The following is a 21,831-nucleotide window of genomic DNA, read 5'->3' as shown; positions in this document are numbered from 1 at the left end:
CCTCATTTCCCCTCCCCCTACCTTGTCTCAGTCAAATCCATCGAACTCAGCACTGCCTTCCTAACCTGCAATCTTCTTCCTGACCTCTCCGCCCCCACCCCATTCCGGCCTATCACCCTCACCTTGAGCTCCTTCCACCTATCGCATTTCCAACGCCCCTCCCCCAAGTCCCTCCTCCCTACCTTTTATCTTAGCCTGCTGGACACACTTTCCTCATTCCTGAAGAAGGGCTTATGCCCGAAACGTCGATTCTCCTGTTCCCTGGATGCTGCCTGACCTGCTGCGCTTTTCCAGCAACACATTTTCAGCTCTGATCTCCAGCATCTGCAGACCTCACTTTCTCCTCCATCACTCTCTCAGGCAGCATGTTCCATAAAAATGCTACCCTCTGGATGAAAAAAAATTTCTCAGACCTCTTCTAAACCACTTACTCCTCACCTTAAACTTGTATCCTCTTACCTTAGACACATCCACCATGAGGAAAAGATTCTCACAATCTACTCTGTCTATGCCTCTCATAATTTTGTACACTTCAATCACCTTCCCCTTCAGTCTCCTCTCTCCCAGGGAAAACAAACCCAGCCTATCCACTGTCTCCTCATAATGCAGACTTTCTGCCTCACGCCACATCCTGGTGATTAACTTTCTCCTGGTGAAATGGAGCTTGGCCAGATGAGGAACTGTACATGAGCATCATCTGTGGGTTTGAAATGAATACTTTTCAAGTTCCTGCCACAGAGAACTTTGGGCACAGAGTCCTTGTGTATAGAACATATAGAACATAGAAAAGTACAGCACAGAACAGGCCCTTTGGCCCACCGTGTTGTGCCGAGGTTTAATCCTAATGTAAAATATGGTAACTTAACCAACGACCCCCTCAACTCACTGCTGTCCATGTGCATGTCCAGCAGTTGCTTAAGTGTCCCCAATGACTTCGCTTCCACCACCACAGCTGGCAACGCATTCCATACATTCACAACTCTCTGCGTAAAGAACCTACCTCTGACATCTCCTTTATACCTTTCTCCTAATATCTTCAAATTATGACTTCTCGTACCAGTCAATCCTGCCCTGGGGAAAGGTCTCTGGCTATTGACTCTATCTGTTCCTCTCATTACCTTGGATACCTTGATCAGGTCTCCTCTCTTTCTCCTTCTCTCCAGAGAGAAAGTTCCGAGCTTATTCATAAGGCAAGCCCTCCAGTCCAGGCAGCATCCTGGTAAGCCTTCTTTGCATCTTTTCCAAAGCCCCTGTATCTTTCCTATAGTAGGGCGACCAGAACTGGACACAATATTCCAAGTGTGGTCTCACCAGGGACTTGTAGAGCTGCAGCAAAACCTCGCGGCTCTTAAACTCGATACCCTGTTAATGAAAGCCAAAACACCATATGCTTTCTTAACAACCTTATTCACTTGGGTGGCAACTTTGAGGGATCTATTTACTTGCACTCCCAGATCCCTCTGTTCCTCCACACTGCCAAGAATGCTGACTTTACTCAAAATTTGTGTTCGACCTTCCAAAATGTATCACTTCGCATTTATCCAGGTTGAATTCCATCTGCCCTTTCTCAGCTCAGCTCTGCATCCTGTCTATGTCACACTGCAGCCTGCAGTAGCCCTTAAGTATACTTAAGGCTGAGACAGATAGATTCTTGATCAGTCGGGGAATCAGGGCTACGGGGAAAAAGCAGGAAAGCGTACGTGAGAAATGTCAGATCAGTAAACTCAAAGGCCAACAGCCTATTCCTGTTCCTATTTCCTATGGTCTTATGGTCTTATTACATCCACCCAAGTAGGCAGATGGTATTGTGGCTCATCCGGTAGATGCATTCCCAACAATGCAGTACACTGTCTGTATTACACAAAGGTTTCAGCTTCAATCCTCGTGTCAATTCCTTGTCTTAGAGCCTTGTATCAGGCCTTGATCCCAAACTTTGTGATTCAGAGACAAGTGGACTCTGACAAATATACATGCATCAGTACAGTCTGTTATAATACATGTTGCATGAACGATGTCACTGCTAGATTCTCTTGCCCCTAATACTCCTATAAAAGAGCTTTGGTTTTTCCTTTATTTTCTGCCAATGTTTTTTAATGCCCATCTGGACTTTTCTAATTTGTTTTTTTAAGCAACCCCCAGCAATTACTGAGCTCCCTTTGGGCCTCCACTATTTTGAGCCTTCAGAATCTCCCATAAGCTTCCCTTTTCTTTTTTATCCAATCCCATACATTCCTTGACATCCAAAGTTCCTCGAACTTGTTGCCCACCTGCTACATGAACAGGCTGCTCCTCCACTTTCACTATTTCCTTTCTGAATGACTGCAATTGCTCTGATGAAGATTTTCTTGCAAGTTCACTTTGGCCAGATCCTGTGTCATTGGTTTAACATCTGCCTGGCCCAGATATGAAACCTTATTTTCAATCCAACTTTCTGCTTGTCCATGACCTCCATGAGTTATGGTCTGTATCACAAAGATACTGCAGGGATAATTCTACCACTTACCCAGCTACATTCCATACAAGTAGATCCAGTACCATTCCCTCTCCTGCAGCATTTCCTTTTGTTGGTTGACAAGGTCAAGAGATATGGATGAATGTCCTCACCATAAGATTTCCTCTTAGCCACTTTCTCCATACTATCTTATGAAACACTCCCAGGATAGGGACAGCATGGAGGTAGATACAGAGTAAAGCTCTCACTATACTATCCCTATCAAATGCAGAAACAGAGGCAAACTCTCTCCACATTCCATTACACTCTATTATGGAACACAACCACATTATATCAGCTCAGAACTCGGAATAATGCTGCCTATGACTTAGAACATAGAACAGTACAGCACAGGAACAGGCCCTTTGGCCCACAATGTTGTGCCCAACATAACACCAAATTAAACGAATCCCTTCTGCCTGCCTTTGGTCCATATCCCTCCATTCCTTGTATATTTATGTGCTTATCTAAAACGTACCTATTGTATCTGTCCCCACCACCACCCCCGGCAGCATGTTCCACACTCCTTACACTCTCTGTGTAAAACACTTGTCCCTCACATCTACTTTGAACTTATCCCCTCTCACCTGAAATGCATGTCCCTGAGTTATAGACATTTCAACTCTGCGAAAAAGATTCTGCCCCTCAGCCCTATCTATGCACCTCATAATTTTACAGACTTCGATCAAGTCTCCCCTCAGCCTCCGCTGATCCAGAGAAAACAACCTGAGTTTTTCCAGCCTTTCCTTATAGTTCAAACCCTCTAATGCAGGCAGCATCCTGGTAAACCTCTTCTGTACCTTCTCCAAAGCTTCCACATCTTTCCTGTGGTGTGGCGATCAGAATTGAATGCAAAGCCTTATAAGAAGCTGCAACATGAATCCTGACTCTTGTAATCAATTCCCCAACTAATAAAGGTCAGCAAGCCATATGCTTTCTTTACCACCCTATATACTTACATGGTCACTTTCAGGGAGCTATGGACTTGAACCCCAAGATCCTTCTAAATATCAGTGCTGTTCAGGATCCTGCCATTAACTGTATACTTTTCCTTAACATTTGATCTCCCAAAGTGCAGCACCTCACACTTATCCAGATTAAACTCCATCTGCCATTTCTCCACTCATATCTGTTATTGATCTATATTTTGTTGTATCCTTTGACAACCTTCTATGCTATCTACAACACACAATCTTTGTATCATCTGCAAACGTACTAACCAACCCATCTACATTTTCAATCAAGGTATTTACGTAGATCGCAAACAGCAGAGGTCCCAGTATGGATCCCTGAGGAACACCACTAGTCACGGACCTCCAGACCGAAAGCAACATCCAACGACTTTCTGTCTTCTATGGGCAAGCCAATTCTGAATCCATGTAGTCAGGTCACTGTGGATCCCATGCATCTTAATCTTCTGGATGAACCTACCATGTGGGACCTTGTCAAGAGCTTACGAAAATCCACTTAGACAACATCCACTGCTCTACTCACATCGATCACCTTCATCACCTCCTCAAAAAATTCAATCAAGTTAGTAAGACTTGACCTGCCCTGCACAAAGCCACGCTGTCTTTCTCCAATTAGGCCTTGCTTTTCCAAATGCATGTAAATCTTATCCTTAAGAATTCTCTCCAATACCTTCCCAAACATGATGTGAAACTTACCAGTCTAGTTTCCTGGATTATACCCAATTCCCTTCTTGAACAGAGCAACAACATTAGCTACGGTGGCAAACGAAGATACAAAGATATTGGTTAAAGCCCCAGCAATCTCCTCTGTTGCCTTTCTCAATAAGCTGGCGTAAATGCCATCGGGCCCACCTTACTGATCTTCAAGAGATCCAACACCACTTCCCTCTTGATCTCAAAATGATGTAGCATATTAGCATGCTCCACACAAATCTCAATATCCTCCATAACCTTTTCCTGGATGAATACTGACACAAAGTCTTCATTTAGCATCTCACCCACACCCTCTGCCTCTAAGCACAAGTTCCTTCCTTTATCCTTGATAGGTCCTACCTTCTCTTTAGTTGTCCTCTTGTTTTTAATGTATCTATAGAATGCCTTGGGGTTCTCTTTAACCCGACTTGGCAAAGTCATCTCATGGCCCCTTCTTGCTCTCCAAATTCTGTGCTTGAGTTCCTTCTAGTTTTCTTTATATTCTTTACGGTCCCTGTCTGGTTTTAGCTTCCTAAACCTTACATATGCTTCTTTTTCCCTTTTGACTAAATTCATAACCTCCCCTGTTATCCAAGGGTCCCATCCTTGCCATCCTTGTCCTTCCTGCTTACTGGAACATGCTGGTCTTTAAACAATTCTCATGTCAAAAGTGGACTTGCCTGATAACCGCTCCTCCCAATTAACACTCCCTAGCTCCTGCATAATACTGATGTAATTTGGCCTCCCCAGAAATAGAATGCAGAGAGTCTGTCAGGAAGGTTGGTAAGGCAAAGGGATGGGTTAAAGTGTGTCAGTTTCAATGCAAAGAGTGTCAGGAATAAGAGCATGGATCAGTACTTAGAGCATGGATCAGTACTTAGAGCATGGATCAGTACTTAGAGCATGGATCAGTACTTAGAGCTACAATGTTTTGGTCATGGATTTCACAGGGGCAGGAACTGTTGGTGGATGTTCCAGAATTGCAATCTTTTAAAAATAACAAGGAGGGGTGTAAAAGAGGAGGGGGAGTAGCATTGTGAATTAGAGAGGGCATCACAGTTGCAGAAAAGGAGATTGTTGAGGAGGGTTTGGCTACTGAATGTGTATGGATGGGAGTCAGTAACAGGAAAGGAGCAGTTATTTTATTGAGTGTTTTCTATAGACCCCCAATAGCAGCAGAGAGATGGAAGAACAGATTGGACAGCAGATCTTGGAAAGGTGCAGATGTAACAGAGTTGTTGTTGTTATGGGTGACTTCAACTTCCCCAATATTGACTGGAACCTCCTTAGTGCAGATGGTCTGGATGGAGCCGATTTTGTCAGGTGTGTCCAGTAGATAGGCCGACTAAGGTGGGAAGTGCTCAGGTGTCAGATCTCTTGGTGGGAGACATTTCAGTGACAGTGACCACAACTGCCTCACCTTCACCATAGCCATGCAGAGGGATAGGAACAAAGAGTATGGGAAGGTATGTAATTGGGGGAGGGGAAATTATACTGCTGTTAGACAGGAGCTGTGGAGTATAAACTGTGAACAATTGTTCTACGGGAAATGCACAACAGAAATGTGGAGCCTGTTTAAGGAGCACTTGTTGTGAGTGTTAGATAACTTTGTCCCACTCAGACAGGCAAGGAATGGTAAGGTGAAGGAGCCTTGGATGACAAAAGAAGAGGAGCTTCTCATCAGGAGGAAGAAGGAAGCTTACTTAAGATTGGGGAAATAAGGATCTGGCACAGCTTTAGAGGGTTACAGGGTAGCTAGGAAAGAGCCCAAAAATGGACTGAGGAGAGCTAGGTGGGGGCATGACAAAGCCTTGGTGGGAAGGATTAGGGAAAACCCAAAGGCATTCTACACTTACATGAGGAATAAGAGAATGATCAGAGAGAGGCTAGGGCTGATCAGGGATAGTGGAAGGAACTTAGGCCTGGAATTTGAAGAAGCGGGGGAGGCCCTAAATGAGTTTCTTGCTTCAGTATTTACAAGAGAGAGGGACCTTGTTGATAGTGAGAACACCATGGACCAGGTTAATAGGCTTGAATAGATTGATATTAAGGAAGTGGATGTGTTGGAAATTCTGGGAAGCATCGAGATACATAGGTCCCCAGGGCCGGCCCAGATATATCCAAGGTTATTACGGGAAGCGAGGAGGTGGGAGCAGGGGAAACCAGGAAACTGGAAAATCAGGAAAGGCACTAAACAACCCCACCGCCCTGTGGCCAAACACTTCAACTGCCCCTCCCACTCTGCCAGGGACATGCAAATCCTTGGCCTCCTGCACCGCCAAAGTCTAGTCAATTGACACCTGGAGGAAGAACGCCTCATCTTTTGCCTTGGAACCCTCCAACCACACGAGATCAATGTTGATTTCACCAATTTCTTCATTTCCTCTCCCCCCATGTTATCCCAGATCCAACCCTCTAATTCGGCATCACCCTCTTAACCTGTCCTACCTGTCAATCTTCCTTTCCACCGATCTGCTCCACCCTCCTCTCCGACCTATCACCTTCTCCCCCACCTTGACCTGCTGTGCTTTTCCAATGCCACACTTTTTGACTCTGATCTCCAGCATCTGCAATCCTTACTTTCTCCTACTCTAACCCAACTTGATAGAATTGTTAGGAAGGTGTATGGTAATTTGGCTTTCATTAACAGGGGGATTGAGTTGAACAGCCACTATAGAGCAGCAGCTCTATAAAACCCCTGGTTAGACCACACTTGGGATATAGTGTCCAGTTCTAGTTGCCTCATTATCGGAAGGATGTAGATGCTTTAGAGAGGGTGCAGAGGAGATTTACCAGGATGCTGCCGGGACTGGAGGGCATGTCTTGTGAAGAAAGGTGGAGTGAGCTCGGGCTTTTCACTCTGGAGAGAAGAAGGAAGAGAGGTGACTTGATAGAGGGGTACAAGGTAATGAGAGGAATAGACAGAGTGGATAGCCAGAGACCTTTTCCCAGATCAGAAATGGCTATCACAAGGGGGCATAACTTTAAGGTGATTGGAGGAAGATTGAGGGAAAATGGCAGAGGTAGGTTCTTTACTCAGAGAGTGGTGGGTGTGTGGAATTAGGGACATTTAAGTGACTGCTGGACAAGCACATGGACAGCAGTAAATTGAGGGGTGTGGAGGTTAGGTTGATCTTAACGTAAGATAAATGCTTAGCACAACATCGTGGGCCGAAGGGCTTGTACTGTGCTGTACTGTTCTATGTTCTATGGTCTAGTTGGACAATCCACACACTGTTTTAAGACACCCTCTTGGATGCACTTTACAAATTCTGCCCCATCTAAGCCGCTTGCTGTAAGGGATTCCCAGTCAATATTGGGGAAATTAAAGTCACCCACTATGACAACTCTGTTTTTATTGCATCTTTCCATAATCTGCCGACATATTTGTTCCTCAATGTCTCTGGCTGTTGAGAGGCCTATAGTATAATCCTATCACAGTGACTGCACCCATCTTATTTTTGAGCTCGAACCATAGTGCCTCAGTGGATGGGTCCTCCAGTGTGTCTTCTCTGAATGCTTTGTAACATCCTCCCTGATTAGTAATGCAATTCCTCTATCTCTTTTACCTTCCTGTCGATCTCACCTAAAAAATTAAACCCTGGAATATCGAGCAACCAGTTCTGTCCCTCTCTCAACTAAGACTCTGTACTGGCCACAACATCATAGTTCCATGTACTGATCCAGGCTTTAAGCTCATCTGCTTTACCTATAATATTCCTTGCACTGAAATAAAGACACTTCAGCCCCCTGCCATTCCAGTTTAAGCCCTCCCATGTCTCACAAGCGAACCTCCCTGCAAGGATATTGGTTCCCATCCAGTTTAGATTCAACTTGTCCTTATTGTACAGGTCACCCCTGCCCCAGAAGAGGTCCCAATGATCCATGAACCTGAAACCCTATCCCCTGCATCAACTCCTTAGCCACGCATTCATAGAACATGCTCACCTACCTCCAAATCTAACACCTGGCTGGGTTCATTACCCAGTACCAAATCCAATGTGGCCTCGCCCCTTGTTGGCCTGTCTACAAACTGTGTCAGAAAACCCTCCTGCACACATTGGACAAAATAACCCATCTAAAGTACGCAAACTATAGTTTTTCCAGTCAATATTTTGAAAGTTAAAGACCCCATAATAACTACCCTTCACTCTCGCTCCTATCAAGAATCATTTTTGAATTCCTTTCCTCTACATCTCTGGAACTTTTTGAAGGCTTAAAGAAAACTCCCAACAGGGTGACCTCTCCTTTCCTGTTTCTAACCTCAGTCCATATTACCTCCGTAGATGAGTCCTCAAACGTCCTCTCTGCCACCGTAATACTGTCCTTGACCAACAATGCCACACCTCCCCCTCTTTTACCATCTTCTCTGTTCTTACGGAAACATCTAAATCCTGGAACCTGCAACAACCATTCCTGACCCTGCTCTATCCATGTCTCCGAAATGGTCATAACATCGAAGTCCCAGGTACCAACCCATGCTGCAAGCTCACCCACCTTATTCCGGATGCTCCTGGTGTTGAAGTAGACACACTTTAAACCACCTTCCTGCTTGCTGGTGCTCTCTTGCAACCTTGAAACCATATTTCTGACCTCACTACTCTCAACCGCCTGGACACTGGAACTAAAATTCAGGATCCCAACCACCCCATGAATTAGTTTAAAATCATCTCTCCTATCTTTCTATTCATTGCCTCACTGTCACATGGCAAAGGTAGAGATTACTACCCTCAAGGTCCTACTTTTCAGCCTCTTTTCCAACTCCCTGTATTCACTCTGCAGGACCTCATTCCTCTTTCTACCTACATCGTTGGTACCAATGTGCATAACAATCTCTGGCTGCTCACCCTGCCCCTTAGGAATTTCATGCAATGTTCAGAAATGTCCTTGACGCTGGCAGCATGGAGGCTACACACCATCCGGGAGTCTCAAGCACTGCCACAGAAATGTTTGTCTGTGCTACTAACTATTGAGTCTTCCCTCACTATTGTTCACCTTGACTTTGCCCAACCCTGCTCTACAGCAGAGCCAGTTGTGGTGTCACAGGCCTGGCTACTGCTATTACACTCCCCTGAGAGGCTATCCCCTCAACTGTATCCAAAACAGTATACATGTTAGAGAGAGGAATAGCCACAGGAGATTCCTGCACTACCTGCCTGCTTCTTCTGACGGTCACCCACCTACCTGACTGAACCTGTGTTATAAGTGAGGTCTGCAGATGCTGGTGATCAGAGTCGAGAGTGTGGTGTTGGAAAAGCACAGTAGGTCAGGCAGCATCCAAGGAGCAGGAGAATCAATGTTTTGGGCAAAAGCCCGTTATCAGGAACGTTTGGTGTGACCACCTCCCTGTTACTAGTGTCTGTCACATTGTCTCCTGTACAGTCCTCAGTGTGCCCAACTACTGCACCCACCAAACAATATGGTCAGTAAGGAGCTGCAGCCGCTCACACTTCCTGCAATTTCTTTTGTAACATCCTGCACCAAGGACATTTTCCATCTAAATGCAATATTTGTGATGAGATAGAAATTCTGTTCAGTGTCTGTATCTTCTGCCTGGGCTGGCATTTCAGGAAGGTGAGCATATCATATCTGTCTTGTGATTTGCTGAGAAGGTAGTTATCCATTGACCTCTTGAACCACAAGCTGGAGGGCAGTTAGGTGTCAATCACATTCATATGGGACTAGAGTTACATCGGCCTAAAATGGGTGGCCGATGTAACTCTAGTTCAACCGATTGTGAGTAATACAGAAACTGAACATTACTCCACTTATGAATGCATCTGAGTCACTTCAGAGAATTACAGAACAGCATAATCTTTAGCTAACGAACTATGGAGGATTGTTCAGTTAGGATCAGGGAACTACAGTACCTACCACAAGTCCCAACACTAAGTTCCTCACATACTCTCCAATCTCTGGGGATAGATCACTGGCGAACTGCTGTAGTGTGGTCAAGAATCGCTTCAGTTTGCAGAGTTGCCTGACTCCACAGGGAGGAGGCAGCTGTTGATTGGTGAGAGAGGAGCTGGTTGAGGTGGCAGGACCATTGCTGAAGCCATTCAGGGTAGACAGAGCTCCACTGATTGCAGTCGGAGATTGACTGTTCCCATTCATCCCTGTTAAGAGGAACAGAAAGATCTGGGGTTAGTCCCAATCCAGGATATGGTTGGGTGTGGCTGATGCCACCCAAATATTAATGATGTCATACAAGAACACTGATAGCTTCATTTTGACCAGCTGCACTCCCAGAACATCCTTACAAATAATGAGACATACCAAGCGACTCTCTGAAAATACTTACACACTCACAGGGAGCCCAGAAAATGCTAGCACATTTCTAGGAAGGCCTATGAATACTGACACACTCCCTAAGAACCCCTTTGGCAAATCTCCAGGGACCTCTGTAAATGTGACGTAGTCTCAGGATCCTGTGAACATTGACAATAATTCCAGGGACAGCCTGCAAATAACAACACAATCCAGGGGACCTGATGTGAATTGAATAGAATAGAATAGCCTTTATTGTCACATATACTCATTCAAAGTTTGGGAGAAGATTTGTAGCTCGGGTGCTCGTTGTTGTGGTTGTGTTCGCTGAGCTGGGAATTTGTGTTGCAGACGTTTCGTCCCCTGTCTAGGTGACATCCTCAGTGCTTGGGAGCCTCCTGTGAAGCGCTTCTGTGATCTTTCCTCCGGCATTTGCAGTGGTTTGAATCTGTTTGTTCAGAGAACAGAGAACAGCCGGGAATTCCTAAAGGCATGGCACTCATCCACAGATTCAATCAATAAGCACATCGATCTGGACCCAATATACCGGCCACTGCAGCGGACAGCTGAAACTGACAACCGGAAGCGGCAGATTCAAACCACTACAAATGCCGGAGGAAAGATCACAGAAGCGCTTCACAGGAGGCTCCCAAGCACTGAGGATGTCACCTATACAGGGGACGAAACGTCTGCAACACAAATTCCCAGCTCGGCGAACACAACCACAAAAACATATACTCATTGCATATAGTGAAAATTTTATATGTCATCATTTGCAGCATTGACTTAAATAAAAAATTACTTTGGCACAGATTCTTTTGTTACAAGATTTGTCACAAAAATAACATGTCCAGCGTTATGGAAAAGAGTTCAGTACAGCAGACCATGCTGGCACTCAGCTTCCAGTCTGCACCAGGCCCTGGCTCCACACCATGCTGGTGATGTACCAAGCCAGGAGGCTGCTGCAGGAGGCCAGAAGATCGCCATGCCATGCCAGAGGGACCCTATGGGAGGAGGCCGCTGCACTACGCTGGGAGGCCGTTGTGGGAGGCCGGGAGGTTGCCATGCCAACACTGGGAGGCCACTGCAGGAGGCCAGGAGTCGTCACTCCTCGCTGGAGGTCGCTGCAGGCCAGGAATCAAAGGGAAGAAAAGAAGAAGAAAAAGAGAAAAAAAAATCACTAGGAGGAAGAAAAAGCGAAGAGAAAGAGTGGGCAGAGTGAATGAGCTGCAGCTGGTCATCATATTCTGTCATTATTTTGCAATTTATACTGTTACATAAACTGGAATTTACAAGAAACTCATATTTTTAAAAATATTCTTTAACTTTAAGTGAAAAAGATTTGGTCTGAAAAAGTGTATACATGCAGTAAGGTCATAATAAATATCTCTGCTCAGAGACAGGCTCTTGTAAACGGGTTACCACTGGATGGAGGGCAACTGAAATCATAGCTTCCCTGACACCCTTTGAAATATCAATAGCATCTTTTAAACCTAAGACACCAGCCTTTTAAGACAGAGAGAGTGAGAACGTAGCTAGTACTATGTGGAGGAACAAAACAGCTACTGCTATGAACATAAAATTACCATTTTAACAACCAATCGGTTATGAGTCAGTTTTCTGAAAGAAAGCGCAGAGAGTTCATGCAATCAAAAGAGAAAATGCTGGAAAATCTCAGTAGGTCTGGCAGCATCTGTAAGGAGAGAAAAGAGCTGACGTTTCAAGTCTAACTGACCCTTTGACAAAGCTAAAGAAAGGGAGAAATAGGGAGGTATTTATACGAGGCTGAGAGAAGGTGAGTCCTGGCTCCAGAAGCAAAGGTAGCAATAAAGAGGTGATAATGACAGTGCATAGAGAGATTATAGGGAGCTTAGGGGCTGCGAATGACCAAGGCTGAAGCCAGGGCTATGTGACAAAATATGCGGGGGTTCGGGGGAAGGGGTGAAGCAGAGGGAAAATGGAAAACAGGGGAGAAGGGTAGCAAAGGGGGAAGAGGAGAGGAAAAAGGTGATGAGAGAGTGGGGAGCGAGAGAAAGAGAGACAATGAAGAGGTACAGAACAATGAAAAAAAATGATAAATAAAATAAATGAATTAAAATTATCTGAAGTTGTTGAATTCAATGCTGAGACCAGCAGGCTGTAATGTGTCTAGTCGGAAGATGAGATGCCTCTTCTCTCAGCCTAGTGGAAATACCTCCCTATTTCTCCCTTTTTTTAAGCTTTGACAAAGGGTCAGTTAGACTCGAAACGTCAGCTCTTTTCTCTCCTTACAGATGCTGCCAGACCGACTGAGATTTTCCAGCATTTTCTCTTTTGGTTTCAGATTCCAGCATCCGCAGTAATTTGCTTTTATCGAGAGCTCATGCAACTTTGGGAGGTGTAAGGAACAAGGAGTTGCTGATGTATGCCTTAGTCATGGAGATAAGATCTGGAAGACTCAGGCTGAATGCAATAACTTTGGGCGGCACGGTGGCTCAGTGGTTAGCACTGCTGCCTCACGGCACCAGGGGCCAGGTTCAATTCCAGCCTCGGGTGACTGTCTGTGTGGAGTTCTCCCTGTGTCTGCGTGGGTTTCCTCCCACAGTCCAAAGATGCAGGTCAGGTGAATTGGCCATGCTAAATTGCCCGCAGTGGTAGGTGCTTTAGTTAGAGGGAAATGGGTCTGGGTGGGTTACTCTTTGGAAGGTCGGTGTGGACTTGTTAGGCTGGAGGGCCTGTTTCCACACTGTAGGGAATCTAATCTAATCTGAAAACATTGAAAGTATCTTTGACTTGCTTCTTGTAAACCTACATGACTGCTATAATATGTTAATAGCCAAAGGGTTGTAAGATGTACTTCAAGTGTGCAAGACAGTTCGTGCAAAATAATCTTTTCTTTGGTTCAGTACATTAATTCCTTGTTAAATCATGTTTTCGATATCGAAATTAGCTTTACTTTGTTACAATAAAAGTCTTAAAATGTGAACTTTGTCTTCTGTTAGGTCAGTCAATGGGAAACTCATCTCTTTTTAAAAGTTACAATGCTCTATGGGGATTTTAAGTCATGTTCCTTACTTTGAAGCTATTGTGGAATTGGATTCAGAGGCCATAAAACTTGCAGACTGGAAATTTTCCAGAGTTTAAACAAACGCTATTTCGCATTTATTTTTCTGCACTCAGTGGGAATTCAACATGGCTACTTCAATTGCTCAAGCTGTTTCAGAGAGGAAAGATTTGTCTTATAGTGCCTTAAAGCAGTTAACATACTTTAAGTTGAAGGTTGTGTCAGAGGAATTAGGAGTCGAGCTGAAAAGGGAGAGATTGTTGAAGTAGTGGCTTGAAGTTTGAGGAGGTAGAGAGTGTTCCTAGTAGCTTACATTAGATCATTACAGCAAGAATCCAATTAAAAATTAAACTTCAAATGGAAAAAGATAGTGAAAAGCAAAAACATCAGTTCAAAAGAAAGGAAAAAGAAAAAGAAATGACAAAACTTGAATTTAAATTCTTATGGGAGAGAGAAAGAGAAGCAAGAAAATTAGACTGGACAGAGTAAAAAAAAATGTGAACACGGCACGGTGGTACAGTGGTTAGCACTGCTGCCTCGCAGCGTCAGAGACCCGGGTTCAATTCCCGCCTCAGGCGACTGACTGTGTGGAGTTTGCACGTTCTCCCCGTGTCTGCGTGGGTTTCTTCCGGGTGCTCCGGTTTCCTCCTGCAGTCCAAAGATGTGCAGGTCAGGTGAATTGGCCATGCTAAATTGCCCGTAGTGTTAGGTAAGGGGTAAATGTAGGGGTATGGGTGGGTTGCGCTTCGGCGGTTCGGTGTGGACTTGTTGGGCCGAAGGGCCTGTTTCCACACTGTAAGTAATCTAATCTAAAAAAAAAATAAAATTGTGGTAAAACTTGAGGTGGATTTAAAATTAACTCCTGATTTTGATTTGGTATGAAATATGTGCTTAGTTTCTGATTTAAATCCACAGAGGCCGGTATCCTTCACCAAATCACCTTTATTTACACATGGAAAGTCCATAACACTGGGGTCTGACTTCTTCAGAGCCAGCTCTCAGGGTCAATAGAACCCCTGATGCTCCTGTTTATATCTGATATCCAGGGGCCCTTGATTGCCCCAATCAGGGAACTCCTATTCTATGAGGGGCACCTGGCTGACCTTGTTACAATGAATACATCTCTCTCCCTCTGAGTCTGAGGTCAGAGACCGGTTTCTTTTCTTTGTAGCATCTCTTGGGGCGTTTTGGTACTCTGATGCTGCTTCTGATACGGACGATGTGTCTTGTGTCTAAAGCATCACGGATGAAATTCATTTGCCTCTTCTGGCTGCAGAGGTGTTGAGACAGTGACATCTGCCATATCCAGCTCAGATTCCAAGGTTTTTTTCAACATTTGACTGAGAGAGTGAACCCACAGGTTCTGGAAAACTCAGGAAGGCTGGGCACGTTTTGCTCCTGCACTGTGTGTGAGTTTGCAGCTTTCCAATGGCCTGTGTACTTGTTGACATCCAACACACCAACTTGAATTTTATATATCACTAGACTTGACCTCGCCTTGACCATGTCTCTTACCCACATGGAGTCATTTCCATGGTTCCTACAACAAACTTTGTGCCCTGACATAAACTGTCTCTCTTGCTGAGCACAGTCTTGTGTCTGCTTTGGCATTTCTGATGCTGTTTCAGTATCTAAATGCAGTGAGGAAGGAATTGATTTGTATTTGAGATAATTGCCACAAAACTGCAGTAACCTACAGGAAAGTGAACAATTTAACTACAATGTGTATTCACAGGTAAGTCTCTGGAAGCACACTCACCTTCTCAGGATGAACAGTCCTGCTGACAATGATACAGTGAAACTTGTGGTTCTCAGTGTCTGCGGGTCAGTACCAAAAGCTGACAGATAGAAATTTAAAGAAGAGACAAAATCAGACTTCTGTGGAATTTAAGGACTGGAAAATTGCTAACATAAGAACCTGTTTAAAAAGGGAGTAAGGCAAAAGATGGAAAATTGCAGACCAATTAGTCAAACCTCAGTCGTGTGTGAGATCCTGGAATCCATCATGAAGGATGAGATTTCTGAGTACTTGGAGGTGTATGGCAAAGTATGGCAAAGTCAACATGGTTTCATCAAGGGGGGGGTCATGTCTGACAAATCTGCTAGAATTCTTTGAGGAACTAACGAGCAGGTTAGCCCAAGGAGAGCCAATGGATGTTATCTTTCTGGACTTTAAGGCGGCCTTTGACAAGGTACCGGACAGGAGGCTACTGAATAAGATAAGGGCCCATGGTGTTAGAGACAAGGTGCTAGCATGGAGAGAGGCTTGGCTGTCTGGCAGAAAGCAGAGAGTGGGGATAAAAGGGTCCTTCTCAGGATGGCAGCCGGTGACAAGTGGTGTTCTGCAAGGGTCAGTGCTGGGACGACAACCTTTCACTTTATACATTAACAATCCAGAAGGAACTGAGGCCATTCTGGCTAAGTTTTCAGACAATACAAAGATAGGCAGAGGGACAGGCAGCATTGAGGAGGAGGGAGGCTGCAGAAGGATTTGGACAGGTTAGGAGAGTGGTCAAAATGGCAGATGGAGTACAGTTGGTAAACTGTGAGGTCATGCACTTTGGTAAGAAGAATAGAAGCATGGTCTATTTTCTAAATGGAGAGGAAATTCAGAATTCTGAAGTGCAAAGAGGCTTGGGAGTTCTAATCCAGGATTCTCTCCAGGTAAACGTGCAGGTTCAGGCAGTAGTTTGGAAGGCAAGTGCAATGATGGCATTTATTTTAAGAGGACTTGAATACTGCTACTCGGATGCTGCCTGACCTGCTGTGCTTTTCCAGCACCGCACTCTCAACAATCAACTTGAGTGGCAACTTTGAGGAATCTATGGATATGGACCCCAAGAGCCCTCTGTTCCTCCATACTGCCAGGAATCCTGCTTTTTACCCTATCATCTGCATTCAAATTCGAACTTCCAAAGTGAATCACTTCACACTTTTCCAGACTGAACTCCATCTGCCACTTCTCAGTCCAGCTCTGCATCCTGTCAATGTCCCATTGTCACCTACAGCAGCCCTCCACACTATCCACCACTCCACCAACCTTTGTGTCATCAGCAAACTCAGTATCCCACCCTCCCACTTGCTCATCCCAGTTATTTATAAAAATTACAAAGAGCAGAGGTCCCAGAACAGATCCCTGCGGAACACCACTGGTCACTGAGCTCCAAGCTAAATACTTTCCATCTACCGCCCTCTGCCTTCTATGGGCCAACCAATTCTGTATCCAGACAGACACATTTCCCTGTATCCTATGCCTCCTTACTTTCTGAATGAGCCTACCATGGGGAACCTTAACAAACACCTTGCAAAAATCCATATATATCACATCTACCACTCTACCTTCATCAATGTGTTTTGTCACATCCTCAAAGAATTCAATAAGGTTTGTGAGGCATGACCTGCCCCTCACAAAGCCATGCTGATTATTTCTATTCAAACTATTCTTTTCCAAATAATCATATATCCTGTCTCTCAGAATCCTCTCCAATAATTTGCCCACCACTGACGTAAGAATGACTGGTCTGCAATTCCCAGGGTTATCCCTACTCCCTTTATTTAATAATGGAATAACATTTGCCATCTTCCAATTATCTGGTACTACTCCAGTGGACAATGACATTTGGTGGCAAATGTCATCACCAAAGGCACAGCAATCTCTTCCCTCACTTCCTGGAATAACCTCGAGTATATCCCATCCGGCCCATAGGATTTATCTATCCTTATGTTTTTCAAACTTTCCTGCACTTACTCCTTCCTAACATCAACCTGTTCGAGCATATCAGTCTGTTTCATACTGTCCTCAATAAACGACAAGGTCCCTCTCAGTGGTGAATATTGAAGCAAAGTATTCATTAAGGACCTCCCTTACTTCCTCCGACTCCAGGCACAAGTTCCCTCCGCTCTCCCTGATAGGCCCTACCCTCACTCTGGCCATCCTCGTGTTCCTGACATGAGTGTAGAACGCCTTAGGGCTTTCCTTAATCCTACCTGCTAAAGCTTTTCCACAATCCCTTCTAACTCTCCTAAGTCAATTCTTCAGTTCTTTCCTGGCCACCTTGTAACCTTCTAGAACCTTGTCTGATCCTTGCCTCCTCAACCTCAAAGGGAAGCTTTGGAAAGGGTTTAGAGGAGATTTACAAGGATGTTGCCTGGTATGGAGGGGAGGTCATACGAGGAAAGGCCAAGGGAACTAAGATAATCAGAGGGTTAGATATGGTGGACAGGGAGAGCCTTTTTCATCAGATGGTGAAGGCTAACATGAGGGGCCATAGCTTTAAATTGAGGGATGACAGATTTAGGACAGATATTAGTTTCTTCAGTCAGAGAGTAGTAGGGGACGTGGAACGGCCTGCCTGCAACAGGAGTGGCCTCATTGACGTATGGGCATTTAAACGGGCATTGGACATACATATGGATAATAATGGAACAGTGTAGGTTAGATTAATTTTGCAGGTTGGTGTAACATCGAGGGCTGTACGTTCTGTACTGCACTTTAACTTTCCATGTTCTATGTGCTAAATAAGCTTCCTTCTTCCTCTTGACCAGATATTCCCAAGGTTCTTTCACCCTACCATCCCTTCCTTTCCTTCAGTGGGACAAACCCATCCAGTACTCACAGCACTCCCTAAACAACCTCCACATTTCTGTCGTGCATTTCCCTGAGAATATCTGCTCCCAATTTATACTCCACTGTTCCTGCCTAATAGCATTGTAATTCTCCCTTCTTCAATTAAAACTTTCCCATACTATCTGCTCCTATCTCTCTCCATGACTAAAGTAAAGGTCAGGGAATTATGATCACTATTACCGAAATACTCTCCCACCGAGACATCTGACACCTGGCCTGATTTGTTGCCAAGTATGCCCTCCCCTCTAGTTGACCAATCTACATATTGCATCAGGGACCCTTCCTGGACACACCTGACAAAAACTGCTCCATCCAAGCTATTTTCAAGATTGGGAAGTTGAAGTCACCCATGACAACAACCCTGTTACTTCTGCACCTTTCCAAAATCTGGTAGGAGAGACTAGCACCTGAGGGCACAGCCTTGGAGTAAAGGAAAGACCTTTTAGAATGGAGACAAGGAGAAACTTCTTCAGCCAGAGAGTGGTGAACCTCTGGAATTAACTGCCACAGAAGACTGAGGAGGCCAGGTCATTGAGTATATTTAAAATGGAGCTAGATAGGTTCTTGACTGTCAGGACGATCAAGGATTATGGGGAGAAAGTGGGAGAATAGGGTTGAGGAACTGCTCAACCATGATTGAATGGTGGAATAGACTTGATGGGCTGAATGGCCGACTTCCTGAAGAAGGGCTTATGCCCGAAACGTCGATTCCCCTGCTCCTTGGATGCTGCCTGACCTGCTGCGCTTTTCCAGCAACACATTTTCAGCCCTGATGGGCTGAATGGCCTAATTTCTGCTCCTCATAAATCCTGCTCATGTCTTTGTGTCTGCATGGACAGGTTGACAGTGGCCAGGGAGAGCCAGGCCCAGCAGTCTCAGAGCCAGCTGAAGAGGTGCAAACATTCCAGCCACTGGGCTTCCACTGACCTTCAGGACCAACAGCAATGTGACAAGGAGACAGCAACCTTGGCCCCATTCCAGGTGGCCTCCTCCTCACCAGGAGGCAGGATAATGCCAGGAGGAACCCAGTCTGATTCCAGCCAGGACACTACAAAGCAGCTATAGCAGCCACCTCCACTTTGCCTGCCCCTCTCCAACGCTTGAAAGTTCAGCCAAACTGAATCAACTTGTCTTTAGTAAGAAGACCGATATCATGTGTGGCTCGTCAGCATCAAACACTCGCAGGGTCACCCTGCCAAACCTCCAGGGCCAAAATTCTCCACAGCCAAGCCAGCTCCATCCAGCCCCAACCCCAAACCCCCCAAACCAACTCTGTTCACTGAGACAATGTGGGAGGGAGAGCAAGAGTAAAACTTATTGAGGGCACTTTGATGACACAGGTGACAATGCTTGAACCTAACTTTGAGCCTGTGTATAAATATTTGACCTTTAATCTTACAGGTGGATGTTAGTCCCCTCTGTGTGGGCACTAAATATATTGTCACACTATCCAGCATCACTGCAGAGCCACAGTCAAGGTCTAATGGCAGGGAGACAGTGCTGAGAGCTGAGTGCACCATCTGCAAGTTGGGAAACAGTGTGTACACTCATCCTGTAGCCCAACAAACTGAAGACAAAGTGGGGGGATGGGAAGCATACAGAGAGAGCGAGTGAGAGAGGTGACTGGATAGGTGGAGAAGAGGTCCTGATATCAAGAGAGAGAGATGGGGTAGCTAAATAAAGAGATGCTGGATTGCAGGCCAGGACAGAGGAGAAGCTGAGTAAGGAATAATAAGAGCTAAGAGTGAGAAAGTGAGTTTGCTGAGTTGAATGCAAGGTGACTGGATAGGTGGAGAAGAGGTCCTGATATCTAGAGAGAGAGATGGGGGTAGCTAAATAAAGAGATGCTGTATTGCAGGCCAGGACAGAGGAGAAGCTGAGTAAGGAATAATAAGAGCTAAGAGTGAGAAAGTGAGTTTGCTGAGTTGAATGCAACCCATATAATGTGATAATGGGCCGAGGGGTACATGGGAATGGGTGCCTGTGCTAGAAGCAACCAAAGTCATAACAGGACCAAATGTGGGAGGGATGAAAAAAACATCGAGGATTGGAATCAGGCTGTCAAGTTATTGAGCTCAATATTGAATCCTAGAGGTTGCAGGACCCCTTGGAAGGTGAGTCTATGGACTTGGATGTGAGGAGGGAGGAGGTAAACAGGCAGGCATTACACGTTCTGCGGTTACAGGGGAAGGTGCTGCGGGGCTATGGGGAAGTGTTGGGAGTAGAGAAGGAGAGGACTAAGGTGTCCGAAGGCTCCAGACACACCTTCCATGTGAAACAGCAATTTACCTGCACTTCATTCAATCAACTGTATTCGCTGCTCACAATGTGCTCTCCTCTATATTGAGGAAACAAAGTGCAGACTGAGAGACCACTTTGCCAAACACTCATGTTCTGTTCACAAAAATGACCCTGAGCTTCCATTTGCTTGCCACATGAACAACATCACCATGTTCCCACACCAATACCTCTGTCTTGGGCCTGCTACAGTGCTCCATCAAGACTCAGCACAAGCTCAAAGAACTGCATCTCATTTTTTACTTGGGAAACCTGCAGCTTCTGGGACTAACTGGGACAATTTCTGTTTTTGTCCAAAATGTGTAGCTCCATTTGTGGACAAGGAGGAGGCTAGAAGAACACAGCAAGCCAGGCAGCATCAGGAGGTGGAGAAATCAACGTTTTGGGTGTAACCCTTCTTCCGGACTCAGGCTGGGTGTAAGGGGAGCTGCATCTGTGGGCAGCAGAATTATGAATGACCTCACGTTTATGATGGGAAACCTGCCAGTAGTACATTGCATTGGTGAGGTGTGGAGGTAAGAAAGACGCATGAGAGGTTCAACAGCAGATTCACCAAGAAAAGGTCAAGTGGGACAATAATACAGAGGTGGCATTAGGCTGTCTTAGTAATGCTAGGAGCATGTGGTTTGAAGCTTGTCCTCCAAATTTCCTATCTCAAATCCTCACCCTGTCAACAAGGCAGATACTGTATGTTCAATGTAATATCAGTCAATGTAACCAATCTGTTTCTGTCTAACTGCTCCAGCAGGAGACAGAGGAATAAACCCAAGCTTGCCCTCAAGATTGTGTTTCTACAATCTGAAATATGATCCCCTATGAAACCTCCTTCACTTTTCTGAATTATTAGCTGTATTATTGGGCCATGTATTCTATGTAAATTACCTCCCATTAATACCATTAAAGAGGCAACTCACTTATACTTGGTCATGCTGCAAACAAACAGTTGTGGAATCCCCTAATTCAGACAGAATCTGATGGATAGCATCTCCTGTTCACGTGAATAACGCCTGGTTTCCCAGTTTCACACTGTATCTTCACGACCGTACTCAGCATAGCTGTAAGCACAGTGTACCTGCTGAATGATTGAAAGCTGTGAAACATTTTAAATGGTAGCTCCCCCTGCGGATAGTCATGCATTTCCCCTCCATTACACCAATTTCCTTATCAGTGGGTGACTCTTCCTGCAATGCAACTTCCAGAAAGTTCTGTCCAAGGGTTTTAGGGAAGTGCAACTAACCTCTTCCCCAGCTTGGCAATCTGCCCCTCGATAAGCTGAACCCTGGCACTTTATACATTTATTCCAGTAATGTGCAGATCCAGCATATCACCCCCACCCCCACACACTCACACACACCCACACACACACACACACTCCCTACTCGCAGAGTTATACTCAGTCACACTGGGCCTCCACCAAGCATGTGCACAGGCAAACACCCCC

At 45.2% G+C, this 21,831-nt stretch overlaps 1 protein-coding gene across 1 annotated transcript in view; it reads right to left on the bottom strand.

Annotated features, from left to right (window-relative positions):
• Positions 1–21,831, bottom strand: part of LOC122558705 (protein CBFA2T3-like) — an 86,955-nt gene that overhangs the window by 63,394 nt on the left and 1,730 nt on the right. Inside the window, exon 2 of the mRNA XM_043707497.1 lies at positions 10,030–10,271. Within this exon, the coding sequence (XP_043563432.1) occupies positions 10,030–10,271 (242 nt within the window). The remainder of the gene's footprint in view (positions 1–10,029; positions 10,272–21,831) is intronic.

This window comes from Chiloscyllium plagiosum, chromosome 17 (genome assembly GCF_004010195.1).
Source record: "Chiloscyllium plagiosum isolate BGI_BamShark_2017 chromosome 17, ASM401019v2, whole genome shotgun sequence".
Classification (NCBI taxonomy): Eukaryota; Metazoa; Chordata; class Chondrichthyes; order Orectolobiformes; family Hemiscylliidae; genus Chiloscyllium; species Chiloscyllium plagiosum.
The sequence above is the reverse complement of the archived record's forward strand: the minus strand, read 5'-3'. Positions and strand labels throughout refer to the sequence as shown.